This window comes from Neoarius graeffei, chromosome 16, assembly GCF_027579695.1.
Source record: "Neoarius graeffei isolate fNeoGra1 chromosome 16, fNeoGra1.pri, whole genome shotgun sequence".
In the NCBI taxonomy this organism is placed as follows: domain Eukaryota; kingdom Metazoa; phylum Chordata; class Actinopteri; order Siluriformes; family Ariidae; genus Neoarius; species Neoarius graeffei.
The window spans coordinates 63,729,289-63,750,841 of NC_083584.1; the positions used below are offsets into that span (position 1 = coordinate 63,729,289).

Below are 21,553 nucleotides of genomic sequence, written 5' to 3' on the forward strand. Positions count from 1 at the left end.
GAGGGCGTTTTCTGCATGGAAAGAAGAAACACTTGAGAGAGTACAAAAGAGAGAAACGACAGGCAGGGCTCTCACCCTCTTCTCAGTGTTTGAAATTTCAGATGGACCCTGACCTGGAGTCTGCCCCACCACCCCGACACACACTGCCTCCTCAGCAAGGTGGAGCATCACTCCCACAAGCGCCTCACCCACAGAAAGGGGAAGAAGTCGAGACAAAGCAAAAAAAAAAAAAAAACTGAGCCTCTGGAATCTCTCCAGCCTACCAGCCGCTTCCACCGTCAGCGCCTCCCCTCGCTTCTCCATTGCACACGAGATCCAGTCTTGCATATGGCGACGGAAGAGACACCCTCCTGGACCTGGCCACATGCTCACCAGTGGGTCCACAAGGCCGTAACCTAAAGTCTGAAGTCCTTCATCTTCCAATGGTGGAAGTGATTGGAGCTGACAGCGTGATTCTAGTCCACAGACCCTGGACGACAGCTGACATGAAGGAAAACATGGCTTCTCTTCCCAATGTGAGAGAGGTAGGAGGAAAGAGATTTGGTAATGAGCTGATGATATTTTGCAGAGAATTCCGACCAACCACCCATGAACTTCGCTGCCTACTCATGATCAAAATGGGTATAGATTGGAACAAAGTTTCCAAAGAGTGGCCTGGGGTGACCCGTCCTGGATAAAAGGCACAACCTGCTACAACTGCAATCAGAAGGGACACATGGCTCGAGATTGTCTCCACAGTAACAGGCAGAAGCCCCATGAGGAGTACAGCAAAGCAGACTGACGGGCGGACTCCAGAAACGGGCCCCACACAGAGAACAGGGGAGGTAGCACACACACACCTGATGATACACATACACATAGACAGGAGCATTTACATAATGTTAAACACATTAGTAGCGGCACCTGCATGCAACAGCAAGACTACACAGAAACGCCTGATACACCAGTCCAAATAGATACACCTGAAGTTGCATTAAGTTTGTTAAAATACACAACTACTCCCTTCTCTAAACTCCCTTGTGTGCCCCTCACTGTGTGTGGGCATGTGTTAACCTTTTTAGTAGATTCTGGAGCAGGACACTCAGTGATACAACATGGGGTACTTCCAGTAGACCCACCTCTCAGCTCAAATTAAATTCAGACGATGGGCATCTCAGGACGACCTGTAACCGAAACTTTCTCAGTCAACCTCCTGTGTAAAAGCGAGGGAGGAATAGTTACATCCCACTCATTCCTCATCTCACATACATGTCCAGTAAATTTGTTAGCACGTGATTTAATGTGCAAATTAGGAGTAAATCTCACGTCCACTCCAGATGGACTAACTACTGAAGTAACTAAAATGTGTGGTGTGCAGTATGGGTTTGGAAGCCCCCTGTATGTGTATGTCTGGCGGCTCTGCTCAGACCAACTCACATAAACTCCCAAACACCTTGTACAGCTCGCACACTTGAACACCTCATCAGTTGACACAGATTATATGAAAGAGGAAGATTTACATTGCACAGCACATGTTCACCAAGGGCAAGATGTAGAGTTTGAAAAGATTTGGTTTGCAGACCCCCACGCACGTGAAAGATTGACCCTCAAAACTACATATTGGTCTAAACATTATTGCGCTGTGCAGGTCCATTTTACTCGTTGTCCGAACAATTGCATCAATGTTCATCGCAGTACTCTCAAACATGTTATGCGCGGCCTTGTCTCAGAGGACTCTGAGGTCGGCTGCTGCCAGCATGATTTCTTTGACATTGTTAATTCTATACCCCATGTCTCATTAGCAAAGCCACGAGCCACCCATTGGAAAGACATGGGGAAGTGGGTCAAGAAGTGTGCAGTCAATGGCAATGAATGGTCCCAAACAGAGGACCCTAGTGTGTTGTTTTGCCAAAAGCTTGGGGTCTACAAACAAAGTCATGCTATGTGTGTGCATGTTAAGCGCAGCATAATATTAGCCACTGATGACCGGGATCCTGGGGACCCCGGCCATAGTGGCCTGTTTGTCTCTGTTTCCACAGGCATAACTCCAGCAGAGATGCACCCCAAATTGGCGGGAGTTCCAAATTCCGTTTGTGCAAAGGGTAAACATGATGTAGGCCTAATAAAGAATGCTGAACCAGTGGTGATCACCCCAAATCAGATTTCAGGCCTAAACAGACCCAATACCCACTTAAACCAGAAGCAATCGCAGGTATAAGACCGGTCTTTGATTCGTTGCTGAAGGCAGATGTAATTGTCCCTTGCCAGGACTATCCAGTGCACACTCCTATTTTCCCAGTTAAGAAGGCAAGAAAACCGTCCCAGCCTGATGAGTGGAGGTTTGTCCAAGATCTGCAAGCAGTCAATGCTGCGGTTGTCCCGCGCGCACCTGATGTCCCTAAAGAGCGCTCTGCAGACCACACCCACTCTGGGACTGCCTGACCCCAATAAACCATTTGTTCAAACTGTAGATGAAAAGAAGGGTTTTATGGCCTCTGTTCTTTTGCAGAAACACGGGGATAGATTGAGACCTGTAGCCTACTTCTCCAGCAGGCTGGATCCAGTGGTAGCTGGACTTCCTGTTTGCCTGCGTGCAGTTGCTGCAGCTGAAAAGGCAGTAACTGCCTCCAGAAATATTGTGGGGTATTCTAACCTCACCCTTTTGGTCCCACATGCTGTCTCCCTGCTTCTGTTGGAGAAAAAGACATCACGTTTGTCAGCACAGAGATGGTTGAAGTATAACACTGTCATACTTGATATGCCTAACATCATTGTGAAATGTTGCACTGTTCTGAATCCTGCCTCTCTTCTCCCTACAGAGGACAATGGAGAGCCACATGACTGTGTTGCTCTCACTAACGATTTTTGTTCCCTCAGGGCAGACTTAAAGAGCGACCCTTTGGAAAATCCAGACATGGTCCTCTATGTGGATGGTTCAGCCTCCAGAAACCCAGGGACGGGAAAGAACAAAGTAGGTTTTGCCATAGTGTCAGATCATGAGGTCCTCAAGGTGTCGTGTCTGTCCTCAAACCTGTTGGCGCAGGCCGCAGAGCTCTGTGCCCTTATCGAGGCATGCAAATTGGCTGCAGGGCAATCTGTCAATATTTTTACAGACAGCAGGTATGCATTTGGCGTAGTGCACGATTTTGGCACCATTTGGAAACACAGAAATTTTCTCACTAGCACAGGATCTCCCACTGCACATCATAAACTGGTCTCTGAGTTGTTGGAGGCTATTCTACTCCCTAGAGCCATTGCTGTGTGTAAGTGTGCTGCCCATACTAACAATACTGATCTTGTGTCTCAAGGGAATGCCAGGGCGGACGCGGCAGCTAAGTGTGCAGCCTCAGCTTCCAGTTCACCCTCTAACCTTGCTTTTCCTCAGGTTTCTACCCCCTGTTTACAGCTAGCGGACCTTCAGAGCACTGCCACTCAGGACGAGAGACGAGTCTGGAAACGGGCCAGCTGTATCTTTGCAAACTCGGTTTGGGTTTGTCCCTCGGGCCGTCCCTGTCTACCAAAACACATGTTCCCTTTCTATGCAAAATTGGCACATGGGCTCACCCATGTGTCAAAAGGGGGGATGGTAGCAGAAGTAATAAAGAGATGGTTCACAAAGGGGTTTTCAAATTATGCTGCGAAATTTTGCAAGCAATGCTTGATATGTGCACAACATAATGCAGGTCAAGGTATCAAACTAACTCAAGCAGCACACCCAATACCAGACAAACCATTTGATCATCTCCAAATGGACTTATTGAACTGACACCTAGTGAAGGGAAAAGGTATTGCCTGGTAATAGTTGACATGTTTTCAAAATGGGTTGAAGTATTGGGTTGAAAATAGGAGCATTCCTAGGAATAGACCTGAAACAACATTGTGCCTACCATCCTGCCAGTGCAGGAGCAGTAGAGAGGGAAAATGGGTCCCTTAAAAAATAAACTAAGCAAGCTTGTGCAGAAACAGGGCTAGGATGGACAAAGGTCTTCCCTGTAGTCCTCACACAAATGAGGATGCAAACTAGGCCTAAACATGGGTTAAGCCCATTTGAAATTTTGTTTGGATGAGTACCCAACACGGGGATAGGGCCAGCCCAAGGAACACTGCCAGACACCACACTGTGTGATGATGCAATGTTGAATTACTGTGCAACGTTGTCCTCTGCTTTGAAATCTATCCACAAACAGGTAAAAGAAGCACTTCCCAAACCCGCTGAGGGATCTACAACCAGGGGATTGGATAGTGGTGAAGGACTTCTGACAAACCAAGTGGAACAAGCCACGGTGGAATGGCCCATTCCAGGCCCTGCTCACAACCCCAATGGCAGTGAAGGTCACGGGCAGAGTGACGTGGATTCACGCTAGCCTGCAGGAGGGTTCCTGAACCGGCTGAGCAGAAGGGAAAAGAAGGCCTAAGTGACCCAGATGCTGACTAAAGCTCGTGAGGAAGAAAGGCATCACTACATGGAACAGTGCGAGTATCACATCAATCACGCACACACCCTCAATAGGGAGAGTATTTCAGTGTCTAGCCGATAGATAAGTCTTAGGGTTTCGAGTTTCCTCCAAGTCCCGGTGAACTGGGACGAGGGCTGATAGGGCGTGCCCGCCCTCTGAGCACCAATACACGTCAAGAAGGGCAAGGGTTAACTCGGTAACATCATTGAGGCACTGAACAAGATGCGCAAGGTTGCTGAACAATTACGAGCAGATGAACATGGAGGAGTTGAAGACAGCTGATGGTGTTGGTTCAGTGGATGGAAGACTCTGATTCCATCCACCATACCGGTCCTGGGCTTAGTGATTGTGATGCTATGTTTGCTCCCTGTTTTCTGTCAATGTTGTATGTCTGTGTTTCAGAGGCAGCTGACAAGTATTGGTTACCAGATTATGAAAATAGACTCAGACAACTTGCCTGACTGGCCTCCAAACCCACACGAAGACTATAACCCACCATTTGACGATGTCAGCACAGCTGATATGAAATTAGCCCTAGCTTAAAACACACTCATTTGTGGTTGTTTTTCTGTTCTATTGTTTCCTGATCTATGTATGCAGCTTGCTAGCATTAACTTAAGACATCTATGTCTTACAAAACAGCCTTAGCATTATCCCTGTACACTCAATGATGTGTTAAGTCAAATCTCTCTGGGAACTCTTACCACTGAAATTGTGTACATTTCTTTCTTTTAGCAATTATTATCCTGTAGGATAAAAAGGGGGGAAATGTGAGGGGAAATTTAATGGATGAACATTTTATTCTCTGTGTTCCTGTGTGTTGAACTCAAGTGAAAGAAAGTTGTTTTTTTCCCTTTCTGTAATTGCCTTTCCTGGCCTTGGTGGTAATAAGCAGGGTGCCTGAGATCTCCCTAACTACGCATCTTCCTATGATGTAATCGCCTTTCCTGACCTTGGTGGTGATAAGCAGGGTGCCTGAGTACTCCTTAACTTGCATCTGCCTGCACATACCAAAGCATGCCAGGTGCACTCATTAGCAAAGCTTCATAGAAAATCTTGAGTCAATCACGTGAAGACATGGGCAGTAAAGCAAATCCCTTTAGAGATAACAGCCACTAAAACACAACTCAGAGCCCGCGCGTACTCTCGGCATCACTGAAGTGGTGTCTTCTTCTCTTTCCTTTCCTATTTTATATATCTTTTATATGATCTACTATAATAAATAACTGAAAAGACAACTGCTAAGCGTTCTGAAGTGTTTATTAGAAGTTTCCATTACAATATGAATGATTCACCACATCTCATGTCAATTAAATCTTATTAATAGTAACAGCTCTAGATAAATCCAGTGACTATAGACCAAACTTTAATATCAAAAAAGTCAGTCCTTCCCACGCCTTAAAGTACCTGGTATTCCTAGGCAGTCTCCCACTCAAGTACTAACCAGGCCTAACCTGTATGTGGCGCATCGGGCGGCGCCGATCTCCGTTTCCATAGCCCTCGGAAATTTCGACGATACTTGCTCGCAGTTTCACAGCAGGCTCTCAGGCAATAAAGCGCTACTGGAGCAAATTCACTCATCATGTAAATATAGGCAATAAAATGGCATCTTCTTTAGGGTGGGTGGGTTGGGTGGCTGTGTTTCTGAAACATTTTTTGTTGTCTTTCATCTGTTTCATCTGTCTTTAATCTGTATCACAGATTGTCTTGACTTGTTTGATGCTGTTGTCAACTCAGGGTTCACATTTTCAAAATAGTTAATAGCCTACACTGGTTAAGATTAAACAGAGGCATTTTGGGTAAAGGTTCGGAGGTGACAATGATTAGGCTCATGCACTTGTTCCTGTTACAATGCATAGTCGATTGTTTAAAAAAAAAAGTTAATCGCATAAAATGTTGATGTTAATATGCAAGCAATGCATTTTCTTGGCGTTTTCACAAAGGTGAAATAAATCAGTTGAAATTTTGGCTATTGGCCTATTCCCTATCATCATATCTATTATCTGATTTTCTTACTTTAACTGAATTGTGATAGAAGTACATGTAGAGAACAAAAAAATACTTGATTATTCTCTGAAATGTTGATAAAAGCGAGCTTCTACAAAATGATAAAAGCACCTGTCTGAGCCATGGTTTGAGCCGGCACATGTTTACATCAAAACGTGTGTGCGTGCACGAGTATCACGGTCACGCGCAAAGTATCCCAGTTTTAGACTCGGGAAATCTGGTCACCCTGTGTTAATGTCAGTAATGACTATTATAAATTGCCAATGGTAGACCCTCTGCTGATAATGTTCTTCTAATAATATCCTAAGTCTAAGTTAGTAAAAGTCAGACAAAAAAAGTCAGACAAGTTGATTAGAATCTAACGTCTGGTCTGGTGATCTAGCCTTGTCAGATATAGGGTCGTCTTGCTGCTGTCCAGAATAGTCCGCCATTTGTCTCTGGCGACCATCACGACGGGCGATCCCAACTTTATCTTGGTGATTTTCTGATATTTTTTCCTTCGTAGTTTGGCTTTCGCCATTTCCACCAACAGAGCTTCGTTTCATTATCTCATTCAAGAGAACATAAAGTTAAAGACGAGCAGGTGAGAAATGCAGACACAAAAAAACAAACAAAATGGTTGAGTGTTGTGGGTTTTCTCGTTCTCTTGCGCGTATCATTAATAGCGCCATCTGTAGGCTTTATCGGTAACTGCTAAGACATTGGGTGGCTCAGTGTGACCCCACGGTGGGGACCGAATTCCGCTCCATTCATATGCGCGCTTCATCTGCACGCGCACGCATCCGGCATTCACTCCAATCCTCCCGTTACGCCGATCGGTGTACCGACCGGGGAGTCAGCATATACTGTGGGATACACACTCGAGTCCACCCATACAATGTCAGACACACGAAAAGCAGAAAGACAACTATTAATTTTCATCAACATAAACGGATCAAGTTCAGGCCCGTAGGCAGCATTTTAAAATCACCGAGGTCCGTGATGCGCAAAGCCCACGCCGAAAAATGTTCGCCATATTTAAATGAGAGGGGTGAATTACATGCCACACAAGAGATCTATTCCTGAAATTACTTTAATGGTGTTTGAACTGAATATCATCAGTTTTGAAAAAAAAAATCATGTATGTGGCAAGAGTAAGAATAATTTAAGCTTGTTTAATGGTTTGATCTGGCCCAAGCAATGAGGACAAAACTGCGCTGCTTCGAAAATGTAAATTTAACAGCTTGATGAAAGTGCGCTGATGGTTACCATGGAAACCCCGTGTCTCCTGAACTGCGTTCCTCCCCCGAGTCGCGCGCTCATTCGCTTTTGTGTTCTTGGTCTCAGAGCCGCACGAAACAGACACAGAAGACAGAATCAACGTTTAACATCATTAACAATGCACTTTTTATGGAGACGTTTTAATGTTATTCTTTATTTTTTTATCCAGTTGAATATTTAGCGTACAAATGTATTTTCAGCTCTTAAAAATGGCCGAGGTCCGGACCGCGGGGGCCTCAGAGCTGGCTACGGCTATCATCAAGTTATATATTTTTTTAACTAATCATGTGTAGTAAGGATGGCCGGGAGATTTTTATGTTGTCAGTGGGAGGTCGGGAGGATTTTCTAAATGTTCCCTAAAGCGGGAGATCTCCCACCCATGGCGGGAGAGTTGGAGCCTCTGATATTAGTACTTTTCTTAGTAGTAATAGTAGTGGTAGTAGTACTAATATTATTAATAGTAGTAGTGTTTGTAGCAATAGTATTAGTAGTTTTACTTGTATTAGCAGTTTTAATAGTAGCAATCATAGTGGCAGTAGTAATGGTATTGATAGCAGTAGTATTACTTACTGTGAGCATCTTCTTGGCGCTTGGTCTCTTCTTTGGGTTTCTGATGAGCATTGCCTTTACAAAATTATAAAACATAGGTGACCTAACACACACACACACACACACACACACACACACACACACACACACACACACACATTACATAATAGTTATTCATCAGGAGCACCAGTATAGGGCAGTAAAATATAAGTACACACACACACACACCACTTAGCCTTGTCTTTGAGTTTGGGAGGTTGGTATCCGCTCTTGGACATGAGAAAGAGAACCCTGAAACATAGGACAATACCATGAAAGTTTTATTATACTGTAGTACATCTAAAAATAAAAGTAAGGCGTGTGTGTATGTGTTTGTGTGTGTGTGTGTATATGTGTTCTGCTCTCACCTGAGCGGATGAACATCAAACAGCGGAGGCTGAAGCTCTGCAAGTTCAATGGCTGTGATTCCAACTGACCAAATGTCACACAGCTCATTATAACCTCCTTTAATCTCCACTGCTGCCACCTCAGGTGCCATCCTGCATGAGAAACCATAACACACACACATATATAAACACACTTCACACAAGGTGTGTATACTGTAAGATTTATTTGTCATAGTAATCCATCCACAAACCCAGATATATTATGTCCATTTCTTGTTGTATTGACATTAGACATACTACTCTAGGACTTATGGTATGTTTCTGCACCATGTGACACTACCATCAGAATGGCACCATCATAAAACTGAAATTTCCATAGCCTGACTTACAGACGGACAGTTTAAACTACAGGAAATTGTTGCACCAAATATGGACCTACAGGAACTAATGGTACTTAAGCATGGGGTTAGTAGGGCTGATTTTTGTTCAGTAATATTGTATTTGAACAACACTAAAAAAAAAAAAAAGCCCCGGCTAAGAATCAAAGTCAAGCCAAGTCAAAGTCCCTTCCACACCAGGATCTGGTCTTCCCAGGCAATTTCCTATCCCAGTACTAGCCATCTCTTTTGAGGTGTATGGGTGCAGCACTGATTTCCATTTCTATAGCCCTCGGCCTCTCGCCTATTGCTGGGTTTCAGTCACGTGACTTTTCTTAGCCATTTTACTGGAAATGAAATAGCTGGTGGTCTAAACAGCTGCCATAGTGCAAACAACTAGCGATTAACTTATCAGAGTACGCTCATAATCTAGAAGCCACTGCTGGCTTTAGATATATTCAGAAGATTGCTATGTGCAACGGAATCGACCCCTACAGTCTGGGAAAGAAGGATTTGTCATACAATCTCGAAAACTACCCTTCAGTCGAGTTCCCCGACATCTCGAACTATCTGGTGTTGCAGACATCATTCTACACCACAAAATAGATGAAAGCGTGGAAGACTGTGGAGGCTTACAACTTTTTTGTACGTGGCTGGGTAAAGGACCTCGGTATCAAGTTGCTGCCAAATGAATCCTGTATTGTTTTTGCCCATGTAAGTATGTCCTTTTAAGCTTTTCGTTCGCGTCTTTACAATGAAGCGCTGCAAGTTGAAGTGTAAACAAACAACAGTTCTCTTGAATCTCACTTGTGTTCACTCTTGTTTCTCAGGTAAATCATTCACAAAGATCATCAGAAACCCCTTTAAAGACCTGGATCTTAGTTAAACAAGATGGAGAAGTGATCACGGTGCATTGTCACTGTGTGGCTGGGTAAGAATTTTGTCATGACCTTCATGCATATGGACTTTATGAGGAGTGAGGAGTAAACAAAGAAACCGCTGGGGACTTTAGCACTTCGTGACTAAAAAAAGTACCGTAAAATAATGACACATAGCAAGAAAAGTACTTGGAAAACACTAAGGATGTAGCTGAGAACCTTTCACCAAGTGATCACTGCAAACTCGAGCATGCTTCGACTCGGCTCCGTTCGATTTCAGTGAGAGGTTCAAAAGCCACTTTTCTTGACGTCTTTTTGTGAAATCCTGTGTTTGTTCACCCTTTTTTATTAGTTCACGGGGAACCCTGAAGAAACTTTAAAGTTTCATGGTTTGATCAATTCGAACAACCTAAAACAATGCAAGCCATTTTTCATGTGAGCAATGCACCTTCTCCGTAGAAACGCTTTGTCAACTGAGCTTTGGTAGACCACCAGCTAAAGTTTTGAATAACTAATGAGGTGGATGTGACATCACATGAAACCCAGCAATACAACTAGAGCTACAGTGGGGAGCAGGTCCTCTGGTAACCACAAGAGTTTGACTTCCCACTCACATCTGTATTGCAGTGTGCCTTTCCAGATGGCAGTAGGTACCATTTTTATGATTGTCTTTGGTATGACCCAACCGCGAGTAGAACTCACGATCTCCTGGTCATGAGGCAGATACGCTAACCACTAGGCCAACTCACAGTCCCTGGCTAAGAGGCAGGCGGGATTTTCCATCAGGCATGGCACGATTGGTAGTTCCAGTTATTTCACAGCAAACTAGAACTTGATGTTCTCCTGGTTCATGATTGCGCCAGTTCTTGGTTCACATTGTTTATGAGAAAAACAACATACACTCTTAGCAACACCACCAAGACAAAAACTCAACTGAAATGTGTCGAAATACAAGTGTCCATGATGCTAGCAATACATAATTCCTAAAAGATGTCACCATTGTGGCTTTACTTGCACTTACCAATATGGAGTCCCTATGAAAGACATTCGACGTGCAAACGTTGCTGTGATCTGTGCTGAGATTCCGAAATCCGCTGAAAATATCAAGAAAGATCATCGATTAAATCAACGCACCTGATAAAACAGTCAGCCGTGTTAACCTAGCCATTTGAGATGTTAATATACCATTCAGTAAATGCATTATTCACCTAATTTGACTTCACCATTGTCGTTCAGGAGAATATTGGCACCCTGAAAGAAAAGCAGCTTTTAAAAAAAACAAATACTTCACAGCTATGTTGCAATTTTTTTGTTTTTTAAAACACCCTCGTCGACTTGCCCTCTGTGTTCGAATTTTAGTTGTCATTTTAAGGGTAGTTCAATTCTACCCTATTGATAATTTTCACTTCTTAAAGGTTCAGCTTCAAATTCTTTCTAGTACTAATCTACTAGAAGTGATACGAGCAAGCCAATGATGCTATATTTTAACTTTCTATCTCAAGCTGGATTTATGGTGTAATTCATTTTTTGGTCATGTTGATGTGATGATGATGCTCACTGTTGGTGTTTTTATGCATATGTAACCACACACATATACATTGATGTAATCACACATATACACTGATTTGTCTTATGTTGATTATATACTGATTCAAAGCCAATCATGTTGAGTTTCAGTAAGAGTAAATGAAGTTGATTCCATTAAAAGTAATAATAAATTGATTTATGAATGATCATCATTACAGTAAACAAGTAAATACAATAAAGAAATTGAGATTGATTATACCGAAAGGTTGTTCATTCTGAATCATGTGTTTCATCTTTTGCACGGTCTCTGGTTATTTAGCACAAAAGTCTTTTAGCACAAACCTCAAGTCTTTTAGCACAAGTTCTAAAGTCTCTAAGCACAACTCTATGTTCTTTAGCACAACTCTGGATTATGTTCACAGTAATTGAAAAAATACTCATTTTGATATAGGAAGGGGTTTATTATGATTGCTTAGGGACTGGAAGCCTGAATTTCTGCTGCTGTGCATGTTAAGGATCGGTTGTTGATACCTGAAACGTGGACTGAAAATCTGATTCTTTGGTTTCTGTAGTTAAGCCATAATAAACCTTGAATTGTGGGCACCTTCATAGATAACTTCAGTCACTTCTGATCATATCACAAATTCAACTGACTGTCAATAATTACGCATTTGCCAAATTAATCAACTGGGGGATTATGTCTCTTGCTCTGCTTGACAGCATGTGTTTTGCCGACTAAGAGCGGAATCTATTCCTAAAAACTTACTCAAGTTATGAAAAGTCCATTTGATATCGCATATTACTGTTTTCATATGTATTTGACTAATAAAGCTACAAAGTCTTTAACCAAAAAAAGACCAATTTCAAAGAAACTTTCACTAAAGTATCCTAGAACGAATGGCAATTAAATAAAAGTGCAATATAAACTTTCAGGAATGACAAAACAACCAAAATTAATATAACAATTGTTTATAATACGGCAATCGTGAAGCAAGAAGAAGATGAAGAAGAAGAGCTGACAAGGATCCAGCGCTGACAGCACCTAAATTTACAGTCCAAGATTTTTTGTTTATGGGATTGTTTACAAAAAAAATGAAATTAATGTCTTCCAACTTCTTAAATCGTGTGCGTTTTTAGTGGCACCTGCAGTTTAATTGATTGTCAAGTTTGTTTGTTTTTTCAAGTTTAATTATGTCACTTTTTTGCATTTAGAAGTCACAGCAATTCTCTAAAATGTTAAATAAAATAATTGAAATAGCTATACATAGTTTTCCTTTCTTTTGACCTTTTTACTTTTGTAAAAAATTAAAATAAAGAACAAAGAAAAATCTTTCTTTAAACTCTTATCATCTTGTAAATTTCGCTTGATTTTCATTCTTTATCAAAATTGAGCAAACTGTAAATAATAAATGATATACTTTAAGCTTAGCACTTTAATAAAGACAAAGCAAACCTGGAAGTTGGCTGTAGCGGTGTACTGTGTCAGGATACGTGCTGTGTTAAATAATTTGGAAGGATGATTGGTGACTAACATACGGGCTACAACAAACATAGCGGTTTCAAGATGGTGGAGTGGAGAAATACAATCGCTTGTTTTCGATCGGAATCTCAGCAGCTTTCATAAAATAATCCATCAAACATCTTTAAACATGATCAGTAAGTATTCATAATAAAGATTAAGTATTCTTGGATCAGGCAGCACAGTGGTGTAGTGGTTAGCACTGTCGCCTCACAGCAAGAAGGTCCTGGGTTTGAGCCCAGCAGCCAACAGGGGCCTTTCTGTGTGGAGTTTGCATGCTGTCCGCGTGGGTTTCCTCCGGGTGTTCCGGTTTCCCCCACAGTCCAAAGACATGCAGGTGAGGCTAATTGGTGACTCTAAATTGACCGTAGGTGTGAATGGTTGTCTGTGTCTATGTGTCAGCCCTGTGATGACCTGGCGACTTGTCCAGGGTGTACCCCGCCTTTCGCCCGTAGTCAGCAGGGATAGGCTCCAGCTTGCCTGCGACCCTGTAGGACAGGATAAGCGGCTATAGATAATGGATGGATGTTCTTGGATCTTGTGCTAAAGAACTTAGAGACTTTAGAACTTGTGATAAAAGACATTGGATTTGTGCTAAAAGACTTTCGTGCAAAATAACCAGAAACTTTTTGCACATTAATGTAATACATTTTATCAAGTGTTGCAAGTCATTCTGAATGACGGCATAGGATGAAGCAAAACTTATGGGACAGCTTCGAATATGCTAGTGGTGAAGACAAAACGTAAATGAAACATGCTAATGGACAGAAAAACTATTCTTATACCATCAATCTCACTTTGAAGAACATTTGTGATTATTTTAAACTGTTTCCTGCATGCTGATTGATGATGTAAGTAAAACATACAGAAATTTCTATTACTTGAGGTTTACCATTAAAGGATCTCTGTCATATAAACTGATATGGAGAATATGCATTACCTGTTAGATAGTCTGTTCAAGAATTTAGTGATTTTCTAAGTTCAGGTTGTTGTTTTCGGTAACCAACCACACAGAAGAAAACATAGCAGCTGACACAACATTGTTAATTGACTATGCTCATGAGCTAGCCAGGTTGTCATCCAACAAACACTTGAATCTAAAGCTAATAAAATGAATTTCTGGTTGAGTTAATTCGATTCGTCAGTTAGAAACTTGGCAGGCCAGTGTAAGTCTGCGGTGGGTTTCCCAAAAGCTTCTTAACGCTAAGAGTGTCTTAACTAGGAGAGAGAGCATCCATTGTGCTGCTCATTCTACCATCTACTGTAATGATGATCTTTGTGCTGCGATGTTTTTGGGAAATTCAGGCCTGTTTGGTTGTACTACTTGTTTGTAAATCGGTGAGGAATATGCCTTGGTTAGATTAGATTGTTTGAGCATGTTCCTGACGAAAATGATGAGAAAACATCAACAAGGGCTTACTGAAGATGATACTGGATGAGGACAGTACTAAAGACAGCTTGGCACACATGCATGCATAGTAAACATTTTATATTTGTGCCACTGAGATGATTTCAAATTTTGTATTCGTTACATTTGTGTTTCACACCAAACTTTCAAAAACTGAGAATAAATTCAGTAAAACCAAGCAAATATGTAAAACTCAGTGCATTAGTCTGAAAAACATTTTGGCATCAGCATGTACCTTGATGTCTCTGTGTATCTTCTTCTGGCCATGCAGGTAATCTAAACCCTGTTAAAAAAAAGAGTCAGTACAGGATTGCAAATTTTGGATCAGTTAGACTTGAAATATTTATCCTACAGTGACCCGTAAATGCAAAACACATTAACAAACTCGAAGGGTACTCAGTGGAGTGCATACCTCCACCAAGCCACATATTATCAACATCAAAATCAAATCACTTGAACCTAGGATAATACTAAAGCTGTACACCAAATTTCATCCAAACCTGTTCACTACTTTTTGAGTTACGTTGGAAACAGACAAAAAAAAAAATCCTGGAGCCACATACACATCTGGATCCTGGATCCACATCCATATCAGGATTTGGATCAAAATCTACTCAATTGTTTGTTGGTCCATGCCTCACCTTTCCTTCAAATTTCATCAAAATCCATTCACTACTTCTTGAGTTATGTTGGGAACAGGCAAACAAATGGAGGTGAAAACATAACCTCCTCCACCAAAGTTGGCAGAGGTAACAAAAAAAAAAATCCAGAACAGAACAGAAGCCAAAAACACATTAAGTCAAAACAGAAAGGGGCATGTCCTCATCGAACATCACATGCACATTGCCAACTGGACGCTGTGGATGACTATCACAAGGAAACAAGAACTGCACTTTTTCAGTTTATTACCTAGTCTCGCAAAAATGATTTAATGCGCTGTTACTTATGTTACTAGTGTGAAAAATAATTCTGACTTCAAATTTTGCATACTCATATTAATGCTGTGCAAACCTGACAGTAAATGAGTGCAGATATTTCTGAGCTCACCTGTAGCATCTCACGACATACATATGCAATCTGTGGTTCTGAAAGAGGGCCAGTTACTGTGAAAGAGAGTACGAGAAATAAATACAAAGGGTGAGTGATGGCAGAAAGAAAGAATGAGATGATTGACATAGCAGACCACAGGGGTACAGGCCCCACTTAAGAATCTGTGGGGATGTGAGGTGCTTGGGATAACATTCTACATATACTCCCATAATATTCCCTGTGCCACTTTTCGCTCTAACATAGAGTATGGTAAACTGAGAAGTGTAATGCCAGGATCAGACTACACGAATGAAGCCCAATTTTTACACTATTTGTCATGGCCAAAAAATTTCCAGTGTTTTCTCGCCTTGTTTGACAACCCCTGTGATGTGTTGTTTGATGTTCCTTCTATAACCATGAGTGATAATTTCTTGACCCTCCTCCCCAACGACACACAAGGACATGAACAATGATTGGTTGGGGTCAAACTTGTAGTGTTGCCAGTCTACCAACCAATAATTTATGGCACTATGATGTCTAATCTGACATGGTGTCCATCATGAAAGACAAAAATATCGTGTAGTTTGATACAGGCACAGGAAAATATTAACTATTACAGAATAAAGACAAATTAAAGGAAAAAGATATTTGTACTGGGGCTCATGAGTGGCACAACCAAAAAAGTCTTGCCATATTATCAGGAGGTCACAAGGTCAAATCCTGAAGATCAAATCCCACAGCCATCCATGGTTGGGATTCCCAGAAAGCAAAACTTGCTCCATACTTTATGGGAGGGAAGGATGGAGTTATTCTGTCTCCCCTGTTAATCAGATCAACACTAGCCAATTGTGGCACCTATAAGCTTATGTATGCAGAAGAGGGCAGATAGTGCGTTCCTCTGAGTGTGTCAGGGTGCTAGCCATAACCAGTTGGTAGCTATCATATGATATGGGAAAACTAGCTAGTGGGTAAATGGGTAAATGCCTCTAAGAGGCCAACTGGACCCAGACCATGCCAGCAAAAATTAACAAATGTCCCCACAGCATAACAGATAGCGGAGGTTTTTTCCCCCCTTTAATTTGTCACCCATTCATAGTCTCTACAGAAACCTTACATTCCAATCCTGTTTTTGTTGACTTGTCATCAAAACTTGGACATTGGCTGGCACTAGGTACAGCCTCAAGCTCTCCACCAAGCAGCACAAACAGTACAGCTGAAATGATTTCCTGAGCATTTGACCCAGTTATTTTGCTTCAAATTGTGTCAGTAGTCATATTTAGTAATGACAGCATCTGTCATGTGTAGGCAGAGGACATTAGTAGGCTGTGTAAACCACATGTGACAAATATGAGCAAATTAAATGTTAAGAACTGTTCATTGTTTGAGAGTTTAAAAGATAAAGTAAGTTCTGGGTAGGTTATCTAATGGTTATCTAACAAACTTGACTTGGTTGACAACAAAGCAACCTTTAACATGGAGACTGGGGTTAATCTAAATGGTTCAGAGAAGAGTGAAGTTGATAAGAACTTGTTATAAAAAAAGGTCTTATAACGCAAGCCACAATAGATTTCACATACCATGGTAGATATCCTGTAAGGAGCCCCCTCCACAGTACTCCATACAGATCCAGAGTTTATTTGACCTAAAATAGACACAAATACAAATTTATCTGCCTAATTTCCATACATTTAATACATCTATACATGGCAGGGGTTTGTATTAAATGTCTTGCAACACCAAACCCTCAGTTTCAATGATATCTTCATGTAGCAAACACAGCAAAAGGTGTGGTTTGATGTCTTGCATCGTATGTGTGGTATTTGAGAAGCCATACTTGTTGATTTTAATGCCTTGGCTTAGATCTTTCTATACTGAACCACCAACATGAGAATGTTCTTTTATTAGAGAATATACCATAACACCTGAAATTCAGGGCGGCACGGTGGTGTAGTGGTTAGCGCTGTCGCCTCACAGCAAGAAGGTTCTGGGTTTGAGCCCAGTGAACAACAGGGGCCTTTCTGTGTGGAGTCTGCATGTTCTCCCCGTGTCCGCGTGGGTTTCCTCCGGGTGCTCCGGTTTCCCCCACAGTCCAAAGACATGCAGGTTAGGTTAACTGGTGACTCTAAATTGACCGTAGGTGTGAATGTGAGTGTGAATGGTTGTCTGTGTCTATGTGTCAGCCCTGCGATGACCTGGCGACTTGTCCAGGGTGTACCCCGCCTTTCGCCCATAGTCAGCTGGGATAGGCTCCAGCTTGCCTGCAACCCTGTAGAAGGATAAAGCGGCTAGAGATAATGAGATGAGACCTGAAATTCACCTGGTGGGATTGGTCAAGAGTGTTTAAGGGAATTGGTTGGATTCATCAAGAGTGTTTGAGGGAGTGGGTTGGATTGGTCGAGAGCGCTTGAGGGAGTGGGTGGGATCGGTCAAGAGTGTTTGAGGAAGTTGATGGGATTGATCAACAGTGATTGCAGGAATGAGTGCGATTGGTCAAAAATGTTTGAGGGAATGGGTTGGATTGGTCAAGAGTGTTTGAGGGAGTGGGTGGGATTGGTCGAGAATGTTTGCAGGAATGGGTGGGATTGGTCAAGAGTGTTTGAGAAAGTGTGCAGAATTGAGAGGGAATTATTATGGTTTGCACCTGCCTACAACTTATTTGGTTCTATTTCTCAAAAACAAACAACAAATTAGTGTGGCATGGTTGTGCAGCATATACCACTGCCACCTCTCAGCTCCGAGGTCCCCCAGTTTGAGCCTGAACTTGGGTGACGTTCTATATGGAGCTTTAAATGTTCTCCTTGTGTCCATTTGGGTTTCCCCCAGGTTCTCTGGACATGCTGGTAGGTGGATTGGCTAAGCTAAATTGCCACTAGGTGTGAATGAGCATGAGAATGTGTGTGCATAGTCCCCTCTGGTGGACTGGCTTCTCATTCATGGTGCATTCTTGCTGCATACCCCGTGCACCAGGGATAGGTTCTCGACTCTGAAAGTGTTTACTGTAGATTTAAGCGCAAGCATCCTATATGCTCTTGTATTATAAGCCTTAAGAAAGTTTTTTTTTTAATTCCTGCAAATTTTTTGTTGGGTCCCATGATATTCCAGTCTTGAAGCACACCTTTACTTTAAACCCCACAATGATACAAGGAACTGTTCCTGGTTATACAATGTTTCCCTCTTTCTGTCTCTGACCTGATGTAGCTGCCATAGTAGGCCACGATGTTGCTGTGCTTACAGGTCTTCACCATCATGATTTCCTGCTGGATCACTGAGAAATCATCCTCTGAGAGAAGAGAGGGAAACAAAAAGGAATCAATAAGAGGATAAGGGTCTATGTTGTATCTCTAAAACAAGGTTTGTCAATGCCAAACATGTTGGACCCCATGCAGTGGATGTTTTATCCTTCCTGTTAGCACACACCTGAGTCCACTCATTATCTCCTACTGTACTTACCTTATATATTATCATTTAATTTAGTGGACGTGGGAGATTTTAAACGTTAGAGCTCTCAAAAGATCCAATAGTGCATCTCATATTCAAATCGCTAGCAGATGAACAAACATTTACAGTGTTCATTTGAGTCACTGTAAATGTAATTTCCACACTAGATCTCACAAAAATTCCCTTACCAGGTTCCATCTTGATTATCTTTATGGCAGCCAGTTCTCCTGTCTGCTTGTTCCGGGCCTGAGGACACACACAAATACAGATACATAGTCATAACCAGCTCGTGTGTTTTTACTTGTATGGGGTTACTCAGCTTTCACAGGAGTAGATCAGTAATTAAAGTTCTTTGCTAGTAACTGGAAGCTTTTGTAGTATTTTCTACTTCAGAAGTTAAACTTTTTTGACGGCAATAAGTTCAGATTTTGACACAATGTTGACTTTTCCAACATGCAAGTTGGTTTAGCAATCAATGTGCTAAGTATAATTCGTCGTCACATGGCATCTTCTTTCACAATTTACCAACATGTCTGAGGTAAATGGTGATATTTCTGGTGGTTTTATCTTGTTTCCACTGTCACAGTGCCTTTACATTGTCTTTATAAGCAAATTTGGCTGCACAGCAGCTTGCTAGTAATTTTGGTCATATGGAGTGTTTTGTTAGCAGAACGTTTGTGGTAAATGTTGATATTCCTAGTGGTTTTATCTCATTTTCACTGTCATTGTGAATTTACAAAGTTAGTATAAAGGACTTAATCACTATATTATAGCTTGCTATAGTCATTAGCCAGCCTATACTCAGTGCATATACATCCCAGTTGCCTAGCAACAGTGTCTTTAACCACTTTCCTATGTTGAAAGCACAAATTTGATTCAATGTCATAAACTGAATATTGTTTCTTTGCCTGGTTTCCTTGTTTTTAGTGTGTTTTTCTTTGTTATTTCCTGGTTTTAAGTACATGGCTTCACTTATAATATGGAGTATGACTTTGATTCTTTGACAAAGCTGAATAAACAAAATGCAAGTTTATTTTCTTTTGCTTTGGTGTTAAGTTCCATAAAATAAAAAGAAGCCATTGTTTTATGAATATGGTATTGTATGATGGCATTTTGTGTGTCGTGCAAAAAAACCTCCACATACTGTATGATCCATTAAGGACTACATTAAAGTGCAAAGTGACGCAAAGTTTTTCTTAAGTTGAGTCCGTAGCATGACCCTAATTGCGATTTTGAGTTTCAGCATTTGAACACTGAAATGTATTCAATTCAATTAAATGAATAGAACAATGATTCACTTTCTATAATCATTTTTTTAATCATATTTCTAAGAGATTATTTTTTTCACCCTCATTGTAACTAAACAGTGATGGGGACAGACCACATGCACACCCACTGTAGCTCAAGTTAAAAATAGGCGTTTGACTTTAAGAGTGGAAAATGAAGTAGTTGAGCCGAGGGACGAGGACGGAGAGATCTGGGGGTTAACCATGACTTAAAAATAGATACATAGATGAGAATGGCCTATAAACAAACAAACACACACATAATCAGTGACTTTTTGATGAACAAGAAGGAAAAGTCAGACGATGGCAATGACAGCAGTGACCACAGACACACACGTACGTAAATGGTAACATGCCATTTACGAAGCACCTCCGAAAAACAACTAAATGTTCCGAAAGTGTTTTTGATTCCAAGCGATGAAGTAACACTTAATCATATATCACCTGAACGTAATTTAGTGCCTTGTATAACTGTGTTACTGTTTCGGAATATTTATATGTGTTTTGAAGATGCGTCATTCTTGACAATAATTAATAAGAGTAATGTTATGAACGTTCTAGTTGTTCAAGATGGCCGCCCCATAAATGAAAGCAGCTCGAAGCAGATATTATGAATTTAATTACAATAAACTGAGATAAGTTACAGTAAGCGTGTAGCTCCAGTGTGAAATTAAACAGCCAAACAGATGCAAAACACATCTTCAATTAATTGTATAAGGGAGGTCTCTTTCATGAGAACCCGGACTGAGAAAACCACAGGAGGAGGACATGTTTTTGCAGGTTAAACTACACTTGTTAAAGGTCAGGGAAGAGACGTAGCTGAAAATAACAGGTTTATGTTTATGAACAGCACATTCAGGCACTTGTATGGCAGATACTCGACAAATCACAAACGGGTTGTAAAATCATGCTGTATTTAACAAAGAAAAACTTTCTAAAGCTAAAACTTTAAGTTAAGCTTTGCAGTTTTGTCTGTAACATGACAAGCTGCGTGTTTTTTTTATCGGGTTAATGTTTGATGTCTTGCTCATTATTAAATTAAAATCATCCAACAACCGCCGTCCAAGATGTGCAGTTTCAAGGTATAACGTAGCTAGAAATTGTTTGCATGGACAGTATATGTGGATCCTTAAGTAGCTAGAACATAGTACTAAAACTACTCACTATACAAGTGGAGCAAATAAAGTTAGGCTTCTTCCAATTTGATTGATCCAATTTCCAAATATGGGGCAGATTGTAATAGCAGAATATCTACCGTTTGTTAATTCTGTATTATTAAGTTAGATTGGATTGTGAGTCCAGTTGAATTTAGTCATCTCTAATAATTACACTATATAGATATTTGCAATAAAGTAGTTATATAGGTATGTACTGACATAAATACAGTATTAAATACGTACAGTACTGTGCAATAGTCGTATGCACATGTAAAGAAATTACATTGTGCATTAGA

At 41.2% G+C, this 21,553-nt stretch overlaps 1 protein-coding gene across 1 annotated transcript in view; it reads right to left on the reverse strand.

The window, feature by feature from the left end:
- The window catches only part of LOC132900964 (mitogen-activated protein kinase kinase kinase kinase 5-like), an 80,128-nt gene that overhangs the window by 37,639 nt on the left and 20,936 nt on the right, over positions 1-21,553 (reverse strand). Inside the window, exons 2-11 of the mRNA XM_060943369.1 lie at positions 19,003-19,060; positions 18,566-18,656; positions 16,954-17,018; positions 15,395-15,450; positions 14,583-14,630; positions 11,102-11,144; positions 10,915-10,987; positions 8,660-8,791; positions 8,481-8,543; positions 8,274-8,355 (exon numbers count right to left, since the gene is read on the reverse strand). Of these exons, the coding sequence (XP_060799352.1) occupies positions 8,274-8,355; positions 8,481-8,543; positions 8,660-8,791; positions 10,915-10,987; positions 11,102-11,144; positions 14,583-14,630; positions 15,395-15,450; positions 16,954-17,018; positions 18,566-18,656; positions 19,003-19,060 (711 nt within the window). The remainder of the gene's footprint in view (positions 1-8,273; positions 8,356-8,480; positions 8,544-8,659; positions 8,792-10,914; positions 10,988-11,101; positions 11,145-14,582; positions 14,631-15,394; positions 15,451-16,953; positions 17,019-18,565; positions 18,657-19,002; positions 19,061-21,553) is intronic.